The sequence below is a fragment of the Varroa jacobsoni genome, unplaced genomic scaffold (genome assembly GCF_002532875.2).
Source record: "Varroa jacobsoni isolate VJ856 unplaced genomic scaffold, vjacob_1.0 scaffold_773, whole genome shotgun sequence".
Classification (NCBI taxonomy): domain Eukaryota; kingdom Metazoa; phylum Arthropoda; class Arachnida; order Mesostigmata; family Varroidae; genus Varroa; species Varroa jacobsoni.
In genome coordinates, this window is record NW_019213675.1 from 137,281 (window position 1) to 156,678 (window position 19,398).

At 44.8% G+C, this 19,398-nt stretch overlaps 1 protein-coding gene across 2 annotated transcripts in view; it reads left to right on the forward strand.

Moving 5' to 3' along the window:
• The window catches only part of tup (LIM1_Isl and LIM2_Isl domain-containing protein tup), a 93,412-nt gene that overhangs the window by 8,408 nt on the left and 65,606 nt on the right, over positions 1–19,398 (forward strand). For both annotated transcript variants that reach the window (XM_086969684.1, XM_022838734.2), the window contains exon 2: positions 5,595–5,826. In XM_086969684.1, the coding sequence (XP_086825810.1) occupies positions 5,595–5,826 (232 nt within the window). The remainder of the gene's footprint in view (positions 1–5,594; positions 5,827–19,398) is intronic.

Sequence of the window (19,398 nt, forward strand, 5' to 3'; positions counted from 1 at the left end):
AAGGAAGCGGAACGGAGATAGGAGCCGAACAGATGAGTGAGTGAAATTTGGGCACAGTAGCATGCGGGCAGACGGCCTGGTTGCTTGGTAAAGAAAGGAGATTCTCGAGTGCAAAGATTACTACCCGTCAACCGATGAATATAGCCAGCCATAGATCATCATGAAGATTTGCATACTCAATCGTGACACCGTTTGAACGAACGCGTCTCTAAGCGTCAGCCAGATCCCTGCAGGAAAGCTCTGTCTAAAAAAATCTTACATCTGCAGGACGAGCAGTATATAAGCGCCAATGTAATGGAGATCTAGTTAAGATTACAGCAATCTTAGATCGTTTTAAGATTAGTAACACAATTACGTTCATAAACATCGAGAAGGCGCCACATTGTGGTCGAAGAGTGGTCAACACCTCACCGAAAATTGGTCAATATTGTTAAGACCAGACCTAGAGCAAAGATAAATGTTTTAGTAACAAAACGATCCCTTTCAACGGACGCTATTGCGTTTGGTCGGAGAGTGAGTGATTTGCATAAGTCCGGTCTTGTAAAACTTTTTTAAAAAACGAATTTATATTAAGGTATTTTATACTAGATACAATAGTCCAGTAGCAGCATGTGCTCATTTTTAGATTACTATATGCGATTAAAATATCTGTTTGAGCAACAGACGCTGAGTGTGGGTAAATATTAGGCTGGAAGAGCTGCTGAGGTAGTTTTCCTTTGTATATCCTTGACAGATCCCCGAGTGCTTAAAGAGGAGACTCCTACCCCAGGTCAGCAGGAGCACCGTAGCTTGTCCACATAAAGATGGTTCAAGAGCGAAGTGTTTAAGCCTAGCTCTGTCAATGAGTTTCGGGGAGTAACACGGTCCTTTTGGAGAAAAACGCGCCTTAAGACGAATTGAGACATTTTAACTGTTCACCTTATACATACAAACAATTAGCATAGAAGGTCATGGACTCCTTTCTATGGGGAATAGGAGTTCGATTGGGGCATGCATGTGTGTGTGTGCGGGCGTATATATTTTGTGAGGTTGATACGCACGCCACGTGCACACGCTGAGCTCGTCGGGTAGGGAAAAGGCAATGATGCCATAATCCCTTTTGCGGACTTTGGCATCAAGTGGTGGGTGACACCCGTATGACTGTGCGGAGATTAGGCCGATACTTCAGTATGAATCTAATGGAGGTACCAATTCTTGTTGGTTCTAGGAAAGGAAACAACCTGCACATACGTGAACGAAGTCGCAGTTTGCAGCTGTCGAGTTCAACTGAATTATAAAATGATATTGATAATGATTTCAGTAGAAGTTTTATGGGCCGCTACAAGAAACTTAAGCATTTCCCATTTTTCCGAGCTGCTATAAGAGCACAATATGCGAACAAACTATTCAGCAAGCGCGCGTACAAGAACTGTTTTGTTTATTAAGTTGATATGGTAGGTAACTTGTTGGCTTCATAACTGCGTTTGACTCTAAATAATCAATAATCTAGATTTATCAGTAATTTTAATATCTCGAGGCGATTCCAAGGGAGATCACCAGATAGTAGTCTGTCTTTATATAATATTGTACACCTGCTCAGGTGCCGCTTACCTATCTTTGCCTGTACATATAGATGCATATCTCATGCGTCACATGCGTGCTTACACGTGTGTATGTCTGACAGAAACTGCCCAGCTAACATACTTTTTAATTAAGGCTTTTAGTGACTAGTTTCGTATATTCGTAGAATCAATGTACTTAGGAGAAGTTTAACTTTCCCTAGAAATCATTTTATAACATTCTATACCGCTCCTGCGTTTATAAGTTAAACATTTGGCATATGTGAATCGACTACCTCCGCGCATCAGCAACAGAATCGTATACCGTGTCTAAGATCTTCATAGTAATTAGTGTATTTGGTTTTATTTACTGCTGGCAACTAAAAAAGCTGCGACACCTCGACGGGTTCTTTGCAGGGACATGAAGAAGGGGTGTCTTCCGCGTTTTAATTACTTATTTATCCTATTCTCAGTAGCAAATAACCTGCTAGAGATTATTCGAGAACACATTTATCTGCTTTTCTCAAAGTACCTCAAACTCAAATCGGGAGAAACTCTACACAAATTCAATAATGATAAGCCTGAAGGATACGCACCTCCGGACGACACTCCGTGGTCCATTTTTACAATACTGGCTTCGAGTTCCGTATTTTTGCAAGATCTTCCTGATCAAACGCGTATGTTATTGTTATGCTTTGCTGAACACGCAAGTATCAAGCGTGAAAATATGCCTTCAATTATAAGCTAGTTCATAAAGCCTATCTCGGGCACAGTGAAAACGTATTTGGACTACTGACCTGTCGTTCTCTCCAATATAACAGCATCGCATTAGATAGCTGCTTATCTTCTTCGATAGCTAATGGAATCAAGCAGCAACGGTGAAGACTCTACAGGCTTTTTTTTTTTAACAAACTTAACCATTTCTAGGAAATTTCGAAGGAGAGGGAACGAGGTCTTGGACAGCATTGAGATCAAGACGAAAAAGGAAACATGGCATATATAATAGTCTGGACTTATTGATGTAAAAAAGGAAAAGCTTTTCAATCACAACATAAACGAACGTTTGATTTATCGTTATTAGTTAAAGTAGTTAGATTTTTAAAATATAATATATATATAATATTTATAAAATATAATAATTTCCATTTTAGCTATTTTCTATCTATCGTATGTCTAAGGATTGATTACATGCTAAAACTATCAGACAGCCTACCGAGTGTGCAAGAAAAACTGGAAAAATCACTTCGTAATTCCGAACTTCGCAGATTTTTTGTTAGCTGAACTTTACATCGCGGCAGCTCAGTTTTTTATTTTGCCATATCAGCTTATCGTATATAAAGGTACTTTCTTTTTCTCTGTTTGACGACACTCTATTGATGGTCATCACAAAACAGCGACGATGGGGGCATATTAGTAAGGGAGCGTTGAGCAAAAACTTCCATCGCATAGTAGCAGCTGTCCAGTCGTGCCAATGCATACATACAGACAAGCATGTACATATAAATAGACAGACATACACACGCGCGCCCAAATCCACGTCTAGTGAGACACCTATCATGACCGGCATGTTGTTATGATAAGACCATGTTCTAATACTCGCTGTCTTATGCTCCTATCATCACTCTATCAGCTTCTATATAGCGCCATCCTTGAACACCCCCAGGGATTTCAGGCATGTAGTAGACTCGGTCCTGCCGCTGTCTTTGGGGGAAAGTTATTACTCGTCTGCATCTAGCTCATGAGGAGTGTCTCCGCTTCTCTCACATGATATGTGCATTTCGAAGTATTAGTCTATCTCTGTCTTTTATTCTTTAGCTTTTCTCCCATCGCTCCCTTTCTCGCCACGAGTGAATCGTATCTCTCCTAAAACTTCAATGATAACAGGAAAACGACGAGATAGTCCATCAACTCGCTTGCAAATAGGCTGCTTTGCTAATGGGAGCCTGAAAGTGCTCTCAGCAAAGATTCACGAGTCTTCGAGAGCCCCAATATGGTCGTACCCTAAATGGTATCCTCATTTTGTTTTTGTAAGGATGCCTTATCACTATGATGATGCAGATGTCGATCGAACGTCAAACGGACTAGCTTTTAAAATGTTTCGACCGCTCGACTCCATTGTAACCATCTCAGCTGAATTTTTAGTATCAGTCATTTTTTAATAATTGGATTTACACCCCCTGAAATTAACATAACTGATACTTACTGATTTCCGTTGCGAGCTCAACAGCCAGCACCGCGCTAAGTCCCATAAAGGGCTCTGTGGCGTCCTTAGCACCCCAGAATTGAATTCTAATCCGAAACAACATGTTCTATATTATATACTAATAGTGATAATTGCTGGCTTACCTAAACATGTCACCTTGTTCCACCGCTTGTTTGAAATGACGTACGATAAGTTAGTGCGAAGTAGTTTCCATATAGAAAAACCCAACACCACTGTGTGGGGTTATTTTACACTAGGGGCTACACTAGGGAAGTCTGGGCAACAGTTAGATTTGTCAGAAGAATATATTGTTATCTGCAGAAGATCCGTACGACGAACGATCACAAAGCATCGTACATACTATGTATTTCGTAGGATATTTTATTACGATATGTCGAAGCGTTACGCAAATATTGCAACAAAAAGTCGTTCTGCTGCCGCTTAGACCGAGATGTGACAGCAGAAATAAAAACAAGAATGTGGTTGGTGACGATATATGCACGATATATGGCAGCCTGTATATTTTGAACGCCTACATCTTGAACAGAGGAGGATGTCTAGCATCATCGCTATGCCCTCTTAAACGTGTATCGATATTTAAATATATTCTATTAGAAATGGGTCTTTGGATCAAAGGCGAAGCCCATTGTACGACAACTAATATATGGCTATGCCTTCAGCGACATAATGAGGCACGAACAATCAGAATCGCATTAATTACGTGAACATTCGATCCTTCATCGTATTGTATCTATGACAATTATCTATGTCGTTCCTGATGGACTAATGATGTAATTATTGAAAGTATTGTGTGTACATATATGTATATATACTTCTGTACATTGAGGGTCGTTTATCGATTTATTGATGGTGGCAATGCCGTCGCCTCTGTTGTTGTTGGCGGCGCTGAAGCAGAATATGAAGTGTTCGACGCGGGCAGCAGGAGGCGAATAGTATAGGGGTTCCATTAAATTGCCACCTTTGTTGACTTTGTCCACAAAGAAGTAGCTGTGGCAGAAATGGCTGCGATATTTCGTCGTTCAAACTTTGCCTATTGTATACCCAGCGTATTGCCCGTCCAGGCATCCAGCCAGCTAGCCCACAAAAATGGCCGCTCCTTCTGCTGCTACAGATAAGTTTATACATACATACACGTATATCTATAACACAGAGACGCCGCCGTTGAAGTTAGCTGAGCTCGGACGTGCAAAGGCAGCAGCAGCAGTTGCGGCTACCACTATCGTCCCAATGAAATGCTGATTAACAGTCGGCTGAATTCAGAGAACGTAAAATGCTTTAAGGCTTCCGATTCCTGCTGATACTCGTCATGTCTGTTAACTCTGCAGAGCTTAACAACAGTGAATCGGACTCATTTTTCTGCCTTGCTTACCTGCTTATGGTATAACAGTGTTCGTCATTGTTATTACTGTGCGTGAACGGCAGAGCTGACACGTCTAGCGCATCGCTTTTCCGCCCAATGGCTAAATGGCTTGCAACTAAATGTAGTACCTATTGATCCAATGCTATACAATATTATACGTCACAATGAATCTCAGTTAAGTACGCTGTTATTACTGCGCTAACAAACCGTGTCAGTGTTCCGTAATTTGGCCTTAACGAAATTTTTTTTTTGAAAATTAGCGTACCTTTACACTGCATTCAATGACAATCGTTCACCTATCCGTACGATTCTTTTCTTATTAAAGTTATTATCGCTGTTGTCGAGTGAATGGTAGCGAACAAATTCACCCATAACCAGTTTTGAAACAAGAAACATCTGATTTGATTATTACTTTTTTACTTGAGAAACAGGTAAAAAAAAACGGGTGATTTTTTGCTCTATTTGATTACAGTTTGTATGGCGGAGCGTCGCGTTGGGGGCGTCGGATCCGGGGGCGGCGGAGCCCGTTCCCAATGTGCCGGTTGTGGATCGGCTATCCGAGATCCGTACATCCTTCGGGTAAGTCCCGATCTCGAATGGCATGCCGGCTGTCTGCGATGCGCCGAGTGCGCGCGTTTCCTCGACGAAAGTTGCACCTGCTTCGTACGCGACGGAAAGACCTACTGCAAGAGCGACTATCACAGGTGAGCTGTGTAACCAATCAATGGCCGGGCGAAGCCAGCGATACGTATTACCTTAAATCTCTGTTGTTCAAAGTAGGTAGACGTAATGGCGCACAAAAATCTCAAGCGTTTTCAACGCACTCGCTTGACCTAAAATGTCTACACGTTATTATTGTCCTAGTGACGGTGACGATGAAATGAAATGTTCAAAAAGGCTTTGGCCTTTCGTAGTCATTTATTTGATTTGCTTGGTCACGGATGAACCCCTTTCATAGACCCTGTACTACAGCGCTGATTAAAGCAGTACACAGGATGGCGCGTCTAAATAGATCATTTTCATTATATCTTACTTCTAAGGCTCTATTTAAATGAACACATATAGAACGTTTCCTATATGCTACAAATGTTATCCCTGTCGCTCATTGTTAACCGATATAAGCGCTATCCACAGCGGATATTGCTTCAGTGCAAGGCCTAGAGCGCTCACGATTCATTCTCAATATGTTCCTTCGTTCGTTAGTAATAAATATATTAAAAAAAAGAAAATAAAATAACTACAGTAATTCGCTGAAAGTGCTACCTACAAACGATTCCAGCAGAATTGTTATTATAGCAGACAAAAAAAAAAAGTCAAAAGTTCGGATGGAATGGAAGTGTACAAACCGCCAAAAAAGGGCTTCGTGTCTCATAATCGGAGCTAATCCGAATGACCTAATCGATAGTCAATGCTCCCTTTTTTGCAAATGCCTTGTAAAAAAAAAAAGGTTAAAAATGGTCTATGGACCCGTTTTGATAAATTTTCAGGCTTTCTAAATCTAAACTCTATTGAGAATTATCGCATTCATCATCAAGGAAATTGTCCTCGGGTTTTTCAGAAGCTTTATGAGAACTGGCAATAACGTAGACCGTCGATTTGGAACAACTGTTTTTTTTTTTTTTTTTTTTTTATTATTTATGTATATGGAATTTCATTAAGCCTAAAAAGAGTTATCACTAGCTCAGTGTCGCTCTCGGTTTTTGTCTAGTACCAGAAATAACAGACGACCGGGTATTCGTTCTAGCGAACGTCCCGAAACACAGTTTGTACATCATATATGTAGGGTTTAGTTCAATACTGGTTATTGGTATATTTATGTAAGTACTTCGAGTTGTCTCGATGCAATCTCCTTGTTGTTGTTAAGGCCAACTGGCCTAGGCTGTTGAAATTTGACTCTGTTTGGAAACATGAACCTCTTCGCTGTGATCAACTTTCTCTGCACCTTCGTTCGTCAGGACAAGTAGATTTGGGTCCTTAATCAACTTGAGCTGATCCGTGAATACAAAAACCATAGACTATCGTTACAGAAATACAACGATTGAATCATGTGTAGTATCAAGGACTCTCTGGACACGACTGTCATATCTGACGTCATTGTGTTTTCTATAGGTGGGAGCATCTTGCTTTCTACGAGCTTTGCTTGTAAAGTAATTGTTTTAATTCATCTAGATATTATATCACCGTACAATAAGGTAAATACTCACGTGATAGACATTCAGAACGTCTTCTGCGGCCTCTCTAGGGTTTTCCTATATAAGAATTCCTGTAGACGGTCAACAGGGTTGACGATGTTGGTGGGGCGGCGTCGGGCGACGTGAAGCGTGGCGATACAAGCTGGGCCATGGCTCCCCCGGCGTAATGCCTGCACCGGTAGCAAAGCTGTTTCGACAGTGAGAAAGGAAGGAGGCAGCTGCTGGTTACTGCTTATATCGGAGAGAGATAATTCAATCAAGGCCATTCTCTGGCTTTGTTCGCTATTTCAGCCCAGGAGTGAGCAGAATTGCAAGTCATACTTTTTAGATGCGGTCGGCGCTGCCCAGAACGAGACTAAGCGCTACTAGGATATAGTGATACAGAGGAAAAGATACGGAAGAGAATCGAGCGGTTCGTTTCCATGCAGAAGCTGCTCGCTACAGAGGCTGAAGCAGGTTGCCTCTTTGGTTCAGTAGATAGCGAGGATCTGACTGACTGACTGACTGACTCCTCCGTAATTGAATAAAAACATCCCCTTATTCCATGGCTTTGTTATGCAGCTCCGCTGGTGCGGGAGCTCCGTCTGGAGGCAAGACATAAAACACCTAGCTGCCTACTTATAACAACTACTTCTGTAGGCGAGCAAACTCTGCTGGCATGTCGGTACTCGATCTACCGTAGCGTATGTGCAGCGTTGGATGGATGCAGGAGCTGGACAGATAACGGGACTAAAGCAATGTGAGGCAGTGCACCTGACTTACGATATTTTGTGACGCATCGTTAGGGCTTAATGCCGCATGGTACTATCCTAAGAAAGCGCAAGCTTGTAACAGTTTGTATGCAATATGGAATATTAAATATAGCAGCACGCCGTACCCTCAAATACGTTCAGCTATAATGTGTAGGCGGGGCACACACAGTTTCTACAATCAACAAACCATTGAAGACTTCAGTTATTGAATTGTACCAACGCGGGACGTTACTGGCAGGAAGCATGGCTTTGAATGTTGCTAACACCGAATAGATAGTGCGTGGATCTCACCGACAACTTAACTTCAACATTACCAGATTCGGATGATGAGTGGTTCGTTGGCTTTTTGGCCGCCATTAATTTCTCAAAAAGAAGAAGTTGAATTGAGTGCCGAACTTAAAAAATTACAGAACGTTATTTTCAACGTTATTTTTAGTCACTTTCTGTACTTGCCCTACCAAATTAACTATCGACTGCATCTACAGTGGTGCGTTTCTGCCTGCCGACGAACCTCATGCGAGTAGTGTCCATTGAAGTGGGTCAACTTTTCCTCTATTTATTGGCATTTTTCTTTCCCGTCAACGAGAAGTAGAGGGGGTGCTGACATAAGGCACATTGGCCTAAAATCTGTTGCTCGACATACGGTGTCCTCCTTGCGCACAGAAAGCCGCCCTTTATCGTGCTCGTACGAATGCTTCCAGTAATACGATGGGCAATTAGCTATCACACCTTAATCAGAACACGCGACCGACGCGTGACGCCGGACGGGTCTAATGAGAGAAAAGAGTCTGCTCATGAAGCCACTGAGGTGGGCTCGGACGACTCGCCACATTTACCCCACGCACGGCCGGTTACCATAGGCACGTTGGGTCGGAGTTAAGTCAGTGAAAAGTGTTGGTACGAAACTCCACAGGCGGTGTCGATCTGGGCGGTGGTATGCGACTCGTGCTGTGCAATAGAAATCGTTTATGTGGTTCCGCGATGATCTATAGGGTCTAGAAGAAGGAGCCGAGATCTCCAGCTGGGAGTTATCCGCCGTGAGCATAGGCAGAAGAGCCTAGGTAGAAGAGCATAGGTAGAAGAAGTTCAGATGGTTCATATAATCACTATAAGTTTGCACTATTTTCAGATCAGATGTCGACTACCAATCAGTATAACACTGCTACATGTACATATCATTATAACTTTGCTCTTGCTGATTGCATTTCAGTATTGAATATATATAACAGCTGCATTTGCTGTCACTTTCATTTTTTTTTCCATTGGAGAACATGATGAAATTAGGCGCCTTTGGAAGGCGACAATGATCGTGTGTTTCTTACACCACTCAGCAAACTTTCACAACGAATGTCAGTTACAATGATCGGAGTGTTGTCGTATGTAATTATTTCAATGTTCTGCCATTCGCGGAGCGGCGTGTCACTCACGAAAGAGACACCGACAAACATAGCAGGATACGAGCCGTAAGCTCTGTAGGAGGATCCCGACCGCCTAGAGGCAATATAGAATCTAACTGCCTTAGCTCTTACTCATTCTTCGTCGCGTAGTGTAAGTTATACTACCGCTGGTGTCTTCTAGTAACAGCGGCAGCAGCAACGCCGGATATTCTACCGCCTAGCGTGTGAACCCCACGCGGGCGCCGACGAGCGGAACTGCAGAGAGGAGAAGGTAGCCAGTGGTAGTTTGGGCGGAGGTGATGGTAGCGGGTTAGGCCGTATGAAGTTGGGAGGTAGGAGATCAGGCGTTTCTTCGTGTGCCGTACTGCCCCTCTGTCTCCTCTTCCAAACGATGATAGGCAGCTCTAGCGCGAAGAGGGTCTCTGTGTGGCTGATAGACTGTCTGCGTCCGTTCGTTGGGTCAGTGGGCCTGATGGGAAGCGATGCTTTTGGAGCCGTTGGCGGCGCCGCCGCCGGGGTCGTCCCTGTGCTCTCATCGGGTAGCATTTGGGCGCCTGGTCGTTCCCCGTGCACCGGTTGAATTATTAACAAACGGTTGAGGAATCGGGGAATAGCAGGGCGCTAGGGACAAACGGGCGGCAGCCTGAATGGCGGCAAGCTTTCAGACCAATATCCACTCGTTGTAGTAGTGGTCGCCGTATGACGAGAGCGGAGCGGCAGCAGGATACCGCCATTGGTTACGCTGCAGCAGCCACAGCTGCTGCTATGTTGGAAGACGGCGTTTGAAGAGAAGTGCTGTATTCTGCAAGGTTTTCGTCCGCTACTCTCCGTCTCCGCTCTGTTTCTGGCTGCCGCCGTTAGTTTGCCGATCCCCTTTGAGTTTTTTTCGCTTGTTCTCTTTCTGCCATTGGGCTGCTTACAGACTGTTCGATCGTCGACTGCTTGTCATCTATGCAGTGGAGATGAGGAGTAACCCAAGAAGGAGCGAGGCCTCCCTGTCGCTGCAGTTGTTGTTGGAATCACTAGCTGCTCCTGATTCCCACAGCGCGGCCCTGTCAGGGTAAACCTACGTAGGCTGTACAACATCATAGTGGGGTATAACTGGCACCATTGAGACTACTACTAGGATCCGCACCACAACTATGAGCAGAGCTCATGGATGCTGGCCATCCGTGGTTATACAGATAGACAGACACGTGTATATATATATATGTATATATATATGATATGAATAGGCATATCATATATTTATGCACTTGTACATACCCAAGTACTGCTACGTATAGGTGCACCCGAAAGATTTCCATAGAACTTGTGTGGATCAAAGTTTGTCTAGTCGATAACTCTGCTGCAAATACAACTACTTTGCACTTTAGTCAGTAGTGTATATATGCAGGGGCCAAAGAGTAGGTTTCTGCTGGCAGGAGTGGCAGGACCACCAGACACTCGGCCGGCAGCTCAACAAAAACAGCTGTAACAGCAGCAGCAGCAGAATAGGCCACATGAGCAGGATATCTTCGCACCGGAAGAGTGCCACTGTCTTGGGCGGAGCCGCCATTTCCGGTCGGCTAGCAGCTAACCAGTCATCCGGTGAGTTGTTCTGCGCTTCAACTTGACCACTGATGGCTGATGCCGTTGCTGCTACCGCTGCTGATGACTGTCAGATTTAGCACAGGCGATCTGAAAAAAAGAAAAGAATACAAAATATGGTGAAGAAAGACAGAAGATGTCACGTGATCGTTCAATTTCGAGGGGCGGCAACAGCTCAGGGAGCCGCTCGACCGGTCCCCAAAGCAGTTTGCAGGGCTGCTCTCTGAAGACCGATACAAGCCTAGTTATTTTGGTCGTTGCGGTGGTGTCGCAGTAGTGGGACCTCATAATGGTCGCGCTACCGTTGTATATATGGGAATAATTACACAGCTTTAGTGCTAGCGCTTGTCCCTTTGTTGTCGATATCTATGGTATGCCGTTTGTTTTCTCGATTTTTGAGGAACACCGCCCAAGCTACAAGACTACCACATGAGCAAAGAGTCGCTAGGAGTGCTTGCCTAAAAGCAGCAGGCAACTTCCGCCTGTCAGTCACGTGATGGGGCGGCAAACAGAGGGAAATATTAGTGAGTGAGTGGTTTGTGGTCGGGGAACGAGCGGGCATACGCGGATAACCGCGCGCGCGCACGGCAACGGTAACTCAAAAAGCCGACTTTCTCTTTTCTCCTCTACTTTTGCGTCACTTCCCGCTAATGCACTATACACAGCGCCAGTGGCAAGTAAGCTTGGAAGCCCTGTCTCGTTTGTCGTTGACCATCTCGCAGCAGGGAATCGACAAACAGCGGGACAGAGGATGGGAAGGACATTATTGACGCAAACCTAACTTCTTCACTCAGTCGTATGCATAATCGTTGTGTGGCAGTTTGCAGAACTTAGCACACTCGAAAAATATTGCTTAGTGCCTACTAAAGCTTTCCTATGCTGCTATCGTCAGGTTCAAACATCTTTGAGGCACTGAACAATATTTCGTATGATATAGTTCGTCCTTATTGATTTTGAATCCATCTAATGATAACTAAATAGCAACCATGAAGGTGAAGTAACGCACGGCTGACACTCAATAAACTATTACTCTACCTTGTTTTTATGTGGTCAGTTCCGCAGCTAAACTGCCTGTTTCTCTACTCGAGCAGTAGCAACTCAGAATTGTCAATATTCGATTTTATTTACTGCCATTCAGCCGCCGCCGCTGTCGTCTTCGTCATTCTTCGTAGACAGTCTCATCGACGTAGTTCCTTTTAGCGTTTCGTACTATAACTTCGCCCACCACTACCAACCCGCCACCTTTCGGTCGTTCGCTTCACGGAGCGAACTGTAGAAGAAAGCAAGGACAGGTCTTTCGTCTGGGTAAAAGCGCAAGTAGAAATACCAGCAGCTGCTGCAGTCGTTGTTGTTGTTGCTGTCGGCAGCGGCAACCTTTGTGCCCTAATGTGCAGTGGGGCACATACCGCCTTGGAGGAGGCTGTAGCAGTGGCAGTAGTAGTAGTGGCAATGGCGGCTATCGTAGAAGCCTACTTGGCCTGGCAGCCTCTACAGTAGTAGCAGCAGCAGCAGCAGCAGCAGCAGCAGCCGCCGCCGCGGCGGGAGGTGGTGAACAACGGCGATAAAGGCAGGGGGCAGATGGATAATGCTATACAAAGAAGCCCCTCCTTAAGGAAGGCGGTGTCTCTGGCCCCCTTCTCTTGGTCTAGGGCTTGGCTGCTGTCCGTTACCTCCCGCCCGCCCGGCCTGCTTGGCTGCCTGTCCGCCGCTGTTTCCGCCACGATCCCCTTCCCGCCGCTTCAGCTGTTCCCCGCCTCCTCCGTCTGTCCTGACCCGTTCAGGACACGCACCCCAGACGACGCCTGCTTCCCAAGGCTCGATTTCCCCTAAGGTCTCTTTCGACAGAGGTTTCCCTTCCACGACAGCCTGCTGATCCTCCGGTCCCCCTCTGTTCCTAGATGATCGGCGAAACGGAGCCGCTCCTCTCTGTTCTCGACTGCCTGCCTGCCCTGCCGGCTGGCTGCTCGTCGTTCGAGTGGAGAACAGGGCAAAGCCGCGGCAGGAACGCCACGACGGCCACCAGTAGCAGCCCACCCGTCCCGGCCTTTGCTTTGCTGTGCTAGACTCGGCTTTCCTGCCTCTGTTCACTTTGTGTGCAGCAGCAGCACCACCACCAACCCTGCAAGTCCCCCTCTTTTCCCGTTTTGCCCCATTGCTTCTTCCCATTTCTATCGTACCTCAACCCTCCGACCGACGAGCAGGCAAGCGAATACTGCTGTTGGACGTGGTAGTGGTGGTGAGGCAAGCAACGAATGGAGCGAAAGAGTGCCGGAGAAGTGCGACTAGCGTGCTGATGGAACAGGAGATGACAATGCGTGCCTTACGAGGCTGGGCTCTCGCTCACTCATACGATGCACACACTCACCAACTCATCCTACACCGACAGGCCCATATAGACGCACGACACAGCACAACATAAACTAGATCAGCACACGCTGGGAGACGGCCACAGGGGCGCCCACAGTCGAGTCACACTGCCCCATATCTGTCATTACATACACTCACACATCTCAGCTTAGGCACCCATCGTCGTCACACAAACATGCACGCTTACGGGTAGAAAAGGCAGGGTGCGCACACGTGAGGCACACGCACATTCCTTCTCGTGGCTAAGAGGGTACCTACCTCTACGGGGAGCGGGTGGGAAATGCAGAATCCGAAACACGGTGGGCAACAACCTAGCTAGGGCCAGGGAAAGGGGGAGGATCTGAGGGAACTGCCACTCGGTACCGCCACCTGCTGAGAAAACATAGTCGCAGCTCGAGTGGTGCCCCTTATACACGTATGTATGTGTTCGTTCTAAGCATAGACTGTGCACTGACTACTAGGACTACTGGAAATCCGTTCATTCGTTCAACGCCGCTCAGTCACACCGTACCGTTCCTTACTGGAAAACTGAAGGAGGATGATCAATGCGCAATATTTAGTTGAGTTTATTAGACGCAATGGCGCCATTCGTTTACCCGCTATATTTACTGCTTTTCCCTGCGTATAATAATAGTAGTAATTGGAAATCTGAGATAAGACAATACGTACAACGCACGACTGTAACTTTTAAAACCAGTCACAATTTGACTTAGGTCAAGAAGCTCGTAAGCGAGTTATGCAATGCTTGACTGAGGGTCAATAATTATCGACAAATACAAGCTGTTATGGGATCCACTAGATTTGTGCAGAACTAGGGTTGGCCAGCGAAAAACAGTTTTGCAAAGGTCGCTCCTTTAATATCTTGTGTCGTAGATCAAATTATATTGCTTCGTATACGTACTTTCATACTTGCCTGTGGGAAACTTCGTCCCCTAATCTAAATCATCAACAGATCTTCATAAAATAACAACGACAAAACTCAGTAGATAGTGGGGTATATCCACTGAGCTGGCCCTAGTAACTCCCCCGGCCCTAGTAACCAGCTGTTTGTATGTTATTAACTGTGAGTGTAAAATGACTGCCTCTATTATGAGAATTCGCATTCATAGCCCATACATACATACATATGGGACATATGAACGTACATCGCAATAGTAAACGATCTTAGTAGTTGTTGCAGTGATCTGTTTGTCTGTTGGCGACGATGTGAAGAGTGTACGAATACGAACGAGATAGTTTGGAATCGTAATATAGTCATTACAGTAAAACACCGTGGGCAAATTCCGCATCGGCCCCTGGCTCTACTCATTGATGCCGCTCCAGCAACGACAAAGTGAAGCTTGGAGTCGTTTTTCTGCCTTCAGTTGGCATCCTGTCGCTGCGTTCCTCGATGTAAAGCCAAAAACTTTTGGCAGTAGGCAAGCCACTACTTCTGTTCAACGTGTGCTATAATGCTGCTCTAACTAGCAGTTCTGTGGCTATTTCGGCTACAGTCAGTTAATACACTACATGCGTATGTTGAAACAGCGCCATGAAGCCGAGGTAATCAGTAGCTGGCGGTGACGGAACTGGATCCGCTGTCAGCCGTCTGGTGGCACCCGTTTCTTGTGCTGTCTACGCACGACATTGGCGGGGGCTACTACGACAGTTATAAAAAGAGGCTTTAGCGATGATGTCGGCATCAAGTGCCTCGTAGTGTCGTTTTTGTTCGAGTCGCTGATGATGATATGCGGCAAAATAGGACGCGTTTACGCGCACGTTCGGTGTGATGCGTCGCAATGGAGCTCGCTACACAGGATTAGTTTGGGCAGTGCCCGCTGACTGAGTACACATATCTATAATATGGTACATACGTGGTCCTACGTAACGAAGAGAAGTTCAGTAGGGCTACGGACACATTGTGTACGTTATCACCGCCGTAGTTGTTCCCATCGAGCCGTTGTTTTTAATAGGAATTGCGTAAGTATTATGCGTGGCATTGGTAATGGCGGCAGATGCAGCGGCTTTGTGTGCCCGGTTTGATGCAATCGTTACCGACGCTGGCGATGATTCTGCGGTCATCGCTGATGGTAACGAATGTTATATCGTCGAGTGGACTGTGGACGATAAAGGACGAGGATTTTTACGCAAGCGTCGACGCCGATCATGCGACACACTTCGACGCACAGAATACTATTACCACTAGACCATACGTATGTCTATGATAGTACTGGAGCTCAGTAGACGGCGAGGCAAAAAGCTTGTGCCGATCGATTCGTGCTTTGCCTCATCACGCACAACAGTGATAATGGTCGCATTGTCATACCATAATGTACATACGTACATATCGCATCTACCTATATGTTACAACTTGACAATTGTTTTGCTAGTGTGGACACATTGTGCGCGGGTAGACAAACAGGCCTTTGACTTGTCGAAAGCACACTAATATATAATGTATTGCAATTTTCATGTCGTACCCCCTAGCTACATCGTCCGTCTCGTACAGTGGTACTGTATAGTGTGTTAAAGACACAATAGACCGACCACGGGAAATACAAGTACGAGCAACAATGCGGGACCCTTCCTTTAAGTATAAAATTTTACCTGTGCCATTTAAACGAACATCTAGTATATCAGCTTTGTCTGTGATGGTAGAAATGAATAATGTTTATGTTATGTTATGTTCGTGGCCAACGTACTGTGTTATTACCAGCATGTTCGACTACGAGCGAGAAGCTTTGTACATACGAAGAAGGTAAAAAGCTTCATCCATTCAAACAAGTTGACCGTGTATATATGTGCATATGTACCTATTTTTGCGGTGCGTACGTATGATAATAATAATAGTCGGCTGAATGAACGCGTCTCGGTGTGCAGTTGCCGTCGTACAGGTACCAATATTCATTATCAGAACTGCGTTGATGATAGTATTTTTATAGTCTGCGATAACTGTCGCCGGCCATTTCAAGTCTCTCGACGAAAAGAATCAATGAGTGAATCGATGAGTGAATTATCGTATAATTGGTTTTCCTCTATACTGTAAAGCGGTGATGACGCATGCGCTGTATAGGTGTTCCTGCCACTGGCTGTGCGTGATAAACCACGAAGAGAAGTATTATTTCGTCAATGAGCATAGAAGAAATTCAGAGGCACGGTAGTATCGTTATAGAGCTGCGCAGAAGTTGCTGATCGACATCACAATGGCGATGATAGACCGACACCGGCGTGAATTTATTAATGTGTTGTAGACGTCACTCCATCACGTCTCGAGATAACCTAGCAGGGCTTCGGAGCGATGTGGGACTCGCGACGTCCGTGATTCCGCCGATTCGATGCATTTCTGATAGTGGCCAAAGGGTTACCTCACTTTATACCGATACTATACTCGAATGTACTTTTGTAGGGCAAATATACCTGCACCAGAAAATGCCAGTGCAGCTACATACAGCCGCAGTACAGATAATTCGGAATGACAGATTACGAGTGGCCTAATATATCAAACAAACGCAGCTCAGCTCGGACCCTGCTAAACATGCAACTTCTATCCTTTGCCTTGACTTTTTTTTATCCGATTTAGCGCTATCTAGTGTCGATGCTCGACATGGCGGTGCAAGTCTGTCAACTTGGTCCTTGCATATATGTACACCCGTAGAACACACTGATTTCCTAATAATATATAGTTTTAAATAATTTAGGTATCACCAAACAATGACGACAGGTTGCATTATTCGCAACAAATGTATATTCGAAATGGAAATCGACCTTAACTAAAGTATAGGGAGTTTTCTACTTGTACAAAAACAAGTGCATGCATATACCACCTTCACACCCAACGCAGGATAACGTATTGTCGAATGTGCGAGGTGGCCATCGGCAGCGACAGTAACTAACGCTGTGAGTAGGACTCGCCGCTAGACGAGCCTGCCAGATTTTCGGATCTCATTCTGGCAGATATTTTTCGACTCCCAACACTTAAGCGAGATATCTGGGTTCAGACATTCGTATACAGGCATCCCAATTCAATCGAAATTTTGTTTAAAACAACCGTATATGTTCTCTCTCCTCTCTCTCTCTCTCTCTCTCTCTCTCTCTCTCTCTCTATATATATATATATATATATATATATATATATATATATATATATATATGCATATATGTGTGTGTATGTCTATTGAGGAAGCAACGCAATCCGCGAAGCATCGATACTTTTAGCTTGGCCCTTCCCAATGAGTACTAACCTTTCGCATTCGCTAGAATCTACCATAGAGATAAAATGTTATGTTGACAAGTCCATAAAGAATGGGAGAAGATCTAAACGCAGATGTTGCTAATATAAGCGCAAAGCGACGTCCTTCCTTGCGGGACAGAATATCTTCGTCTGAACCCCTTCTCATGAGTTGTTTCGATGGCAGTATGTAAATACGAGCAGAGAAAGGTGTTATTCTGACTATTTTTATTTCATCTAAATACTATTAACTGAGATTACCAGAGGAGTTGAATTTTGGGCTAATAGCAGGCTCCAATTCCCAAAAATGCAAAGGCCTAAAGTTGAAAGAAGCTGCTAAAAACCTTTCGATCTTATATGGACGACGTAATAGGCAATCAATATTCTCTTCTCGAACGCGGGCATTTTTCAAAAATAGCCTTTTTTAGTTATTTGAGCTTGAACCGTGTTGTTTGTCTCCTGGGGTTTTATAGGAGTCGCAACAAAAGCGCTGACTCCAAGAAAAAAAATATTTTTCACTTCGACAGGAGTTCCCCCAGCGCGGGAAGATTGGACGGTAACGGATCAGATTCGCTCAGATTATAAGGACGACACAACGAAAATTTATCACCTTAGAAATAGATGTTTTGGATAGAAGGAATTGGCTTTTGCCTGGCACCAAAACCTGGCGGGTGAGCGCCACGGTAATAGTGGGCCAAAGTTTGTCCAAAATATTAACACCCCACTTGGCGTAACCAACCAGTTAACAGGTGCCAGTTTCCCTCTGGACTGTACGGGAATATATGGCCAGATCCTCTTACCCTGTTCATTAGTTTGTTGTAGGTCTATGGAAAAAGGAAGGCTAACGTTGATCGTCAATCATTGTGACCAAATGGTAGGCAGAATTCAGCTAGTATAGATGTATTTATCTGCACAGAGTGATCGCTCACCCGATCTGCTACGGTTCATATATATATGGATGCTGCTCATCAACAATTATTATCATGGATGATAATAATTGTTGATGTAGTTCATTCGTTTCGACACCCTTTGATCTCAAACGGCCACACATCAGAGAACGTTAGCTAAGGCAGCAGAGTCAGTGGCGTCAACAGGAAACTCAGCATACTGTGACAGTGGCGTTAGATTGAAGTTTCGCTCAGCTCATCCACGTTATGATGTGACGTGATTGATATTCGCTCGCGTTAACGCTGAACGGTTCCAAGCGTTTTGCTGGACGACTGTCGCTGTGGATTACCTGCGTCTCTTACCTTCTCTCGTTACGTTTACGCTAATGATGTGATGCGACGAGTTTATACGTGATCACTAAATGCTATCGCTATCGGCTATGCTTTTTGACTGCTATTAGATGGAGACTGCCGTCGCCTAATCACGTCAAATAAAACAGTGAACAATTATCGCCGGGCGGACCTTCTCCGAGCAGCAACAATCGGGCGTTGAAAGTACTCCCAACGATTCCGACAAGCCCATTATGGGGGTCCTGCCCATTCGCGGCATGAGATCTATTTAATATAGAAGATGATAAAATCAATGTTTTTCTAGATGGTATATATAACAGTGTGATTTGGTGGATTCTTTGATTATTTTTCTTTCTGGAAACTCAAGTACGATTTCGTTGACCACCTTGAGTTGTTACGCATCCGAAACGGCTTGCTTTGTCCCTCTCTGACGAAATTAGCTTAAGATAGATAGTTATTTTTATACATGTAAATAGATGCACCAAAGCCTTGTGTAGCTGTTTAACTAAAAAAAAAAATATATATATATATAC